Here is a 3070-nt window from a genome sequence, read left to right on the forward strand (position 1 = left end):
GTAGGATTCCCGCTGCAACAGAACGATACTGTCCAATGAATGAATCAGGGTCAAAGCTGAGTGGTTGCGGGCCTCCAACGTGAATATGTGAATACAACATTCACATTGGAGGCCCGCAGCCGGGTTAATGGGCTTAAAACTTCCATACTGTTTTGCACCGGAGGTCCATGGGCTTTTTAAGCACGAAGGGAAAGTGACCAGACGGCTAACGCAAAGCGTCATGGACCCTTCCAATCATGTGGCTTTCTTCCTCCCTGTTGCAAACGGAGAAATCCAACCGTGAAACAGACCAACGTTGACAGGTACAGAGTGCTGGGGATGTTACCGTGAAACTGGAGTGATGCTCTGCAAGAAAGAGCTCGCATCGCATCTGTCCTCGAAGCAGAGCCGAGGGGATATTCGTCCCTTTCCTTGGTGAGCGAGACACGACAGGAATTACAAAGCTTGGTAGGCCACCCGTTTTCCGGCACGTCGAAAGCGTGCCGGGGCCGGGCCAAAAGCCCCACGTCCCATGCAAGCAAGACGAGGAGCCCCGCGTGGGGCCTATGCTCAATGACCCATCGCCAATTATGGCTCCTGAGTCCGTCCAATTTTCTTCTCTCTCGGACGAAACAGCCCGTCCAATCCAATCCATCATCATTGGTGTCGTTCGCAGCGCAGCAGAGGCTGCCAACAATGATCACCTCACTCTTCCGTGTCCGTTACTGCATGCTCATCTTCAGCAGAGATCTGGCCATGTTCGGAATCTGCAAGTGGTGGCATAGATTTAATCGCAGTAGAAAGTTCCCTGTTATAACGTGTGCTGGAGCTCAGTGTGCAGGAAGGATGGAGGTAGCTTCTAGAGCTTGCTAGCTTCACGCTTTGTTTAGTGTAGTGGCCAGCAAATTACAATGGGGGCCAGGTGAATCGTATCGTCCTTGTGTTCTCTTAACAAAGGAATGTTCGTTGCAGCTACGTGCTTGGAATGATGGGAATTACTTACTGCGTAGAATAGAATAGTGCCCGCCCGCGGCTGCCGCCTGCCAGTACTCGGTCGCTGTCGAGCGCTACGGATTGACCCGATTCGGCCGCGTATCTTACGGTTGCGCCTTGCCTCTCAGGCAGGTCAGGTTATCTGGTTACGCCACGCCAAAGTGGGTCAAACGCGATCAGATCGTCGGGTCAGCTTGTTAAATCCCGGTCATTCAAATTGTTAAACCAGGCGGAAATCGTAATAAAGAAATAAAGTCGAGGAAGTGGTTTTGTTTTCCTCGTCAGGTTAGATTATATCGAGCCAGATTTGTCTTCAGCTAGACACGGACAAATGGGTCGAATGATTTGAGGCGAAACGGGTCCAAATGGAGCAAGAACTGCACGGGATCCGGAGTTCTTGTAAAGCAAATTTGATTTCATCTGCAAAAAGATTCGCAACTCCGCGGACTTGAAGATGGAATCGGGCTACACAACAATCTACTTGACTAATTTCCTACTAATTTTCTCTTCTTTTTTTAGTACTTTTTTTTTCTATCCCCTTGGGGAGCCGCTGTAAAAACCGGGGCGGGCTCCTTTGCCGTTGGTTTCGCCCTTCGCCGGCGGCCGAGGCCGTCGAAGACCGAGGGGCACGAGGCCAACCGTGTGCTCCACTGCTACTGCTGCAGACTCGAGTGGTGGTTGAGCAGCTTTGGCGGCGGTCACCCTTCTGACCGACCGGCCGGCGTGGGCCGCACATGAGGACGCGGTTTGCCTCGCCACGGTTTCGCGTGGCCTGCCAGCCACGCGCGCAGGGGCAGCGGCTCACTGGAAGCCGCCCAGGCCGTTGAGCAGCAGCTCGTGCGGCCGCAGCAGCGTCGGGGTGGGCACCGTCAGCAGCGGCGTGGACGGCAGGGACGACGGGTATGACATGTCGTAGTCGGCGGCGGAGGCGCCCCAGGGGTCCCCGGCGGCGGCGCCGGCGGCTCCGGGGATGAGCGGCGCGCGGCAGAGCGGGCAGGTGCGCTGGTCGTGTGCCATCCAGTGGTCGAGGCAGCCCCGGTGGAAGGCGTGTCGGCAGTTGCTGAGCCGCCGCACCTCGTCGCCGGCGCCGATGCCGCTCAGGCACACCGCGCAGTCGCCGCCACCGCAGGCCGTGCCGGCCAGCTCCTCGAACCGCACCACGGGGAGCGCCTCCTCGATGTGCACCGCCGGGACGGTCCTGAACTCCGGCCGCCGGTGCTGCAGCGGCGCGAGGACCGCGTCGCGCCCGGGCTGCTCCTGCACCGCCGCCGCCGCGGAGGCTGGCAGCGGGTAATTGTTGCAGCCGAGGTCGATGAGGTCGCCGAGCCCCACGGCGTGGAAGGCCCAGAGGAGGAAGCGGTGGAGGTGCCCCAGGAGGAGCAGGACCTGGAGCAGCACGCGCGGGAGCAGCATCTCCGAGTACCCCACGGGGAATCCCATCGTCGCGTCGATCTTGGATGGAGCTGCGGAGCGGAGCTTAGTGGTGGCGGGCGATGTGGTGCCTGGCGCGTTCGTGCGTGGCGTGGAGGTGGAGGACTGAACCGGGGGCAGGTCGTTTATAAAGCGGGGAGCTGAGCAGGAGTGCGAGGAGGAACGCGGAAACATCGGTGACGGCCGCGGGAGGTGGTTGGTTTGCGTGTGCGGGCGCGTTGGCCTCTGGATTGGGCGAGCGGTGGTCTGGTGGACTCGGACTCGTGTGCTGGAGCTCTGCTCGGCGACCCACCCGGACCCGGGTCCCGGGCGCGACGGCGGAGGGGAATTTTTCTTAGGCCCACCCGTCTCGGCGTGCTACGTGATTTTGTTCTGTAGCCTGTAGTCCTACACTAGTCAGTGTAGTTCTACTTGCCTGCTATGCCGATTTTTTTTGAAAAAATGCAATGTTTATTCAGGGGTCAACTGTTATTTTTTTTGAACGAACGACCACAGACTGCGCCATTTTTATTAATATAGAAGAGAGTTACAAGCAAAAGATCTCAGCGGACCATTTTCAGGCGAACAAAATCTATTAAAAAAAGAAACAACTATACACACTATACAAGCCTGAGAAGTGCGCCCTACACCCCTTCCAGGAGGGCGGACAGATGCTTGGCGCCCGCAA

The 3070-nt window shown here is 57.8% G+C and overlaps 1 protein-coding gene across 1 annotated transcript; it reads right to left on the reverse strand.

The window, feature by feature from the left end:
- Positions 1–1218: 1218 nt before the first annotated feature.
- LOC101760735 (E3 ubiquitin-protein ligase RHA2B) lies at positions 1219–2518 on the reverse strand. Its single transcript, XM_004953399.2, has one exon. The coding sequence runs from the start codon at positions 2410–2412 to the stop codon at positions 1774–1776; it is 639 nt and encodes a 212-aa protein (XP_004953456.1). The 5' UTR covers positions 2413–2518; the 3' UTR covers positions 1219–1773.
- Between the last annotated feature and the right edge of the window lie 552 nt (positions 2519–3070).

This window comes from Setaria italica, chromosome I (assembly GCF_000263155.2).
Source record: "Setaria italica strain Yugu1 chromosome I, Setaria_italica_v2.0, whole genome shotgun sequence".
NCBI lineage: Eukaryota > Viridiplantae > Streptophyta > Magnoliopsida > Poales > Poaceae > Setaria > Setaria italica.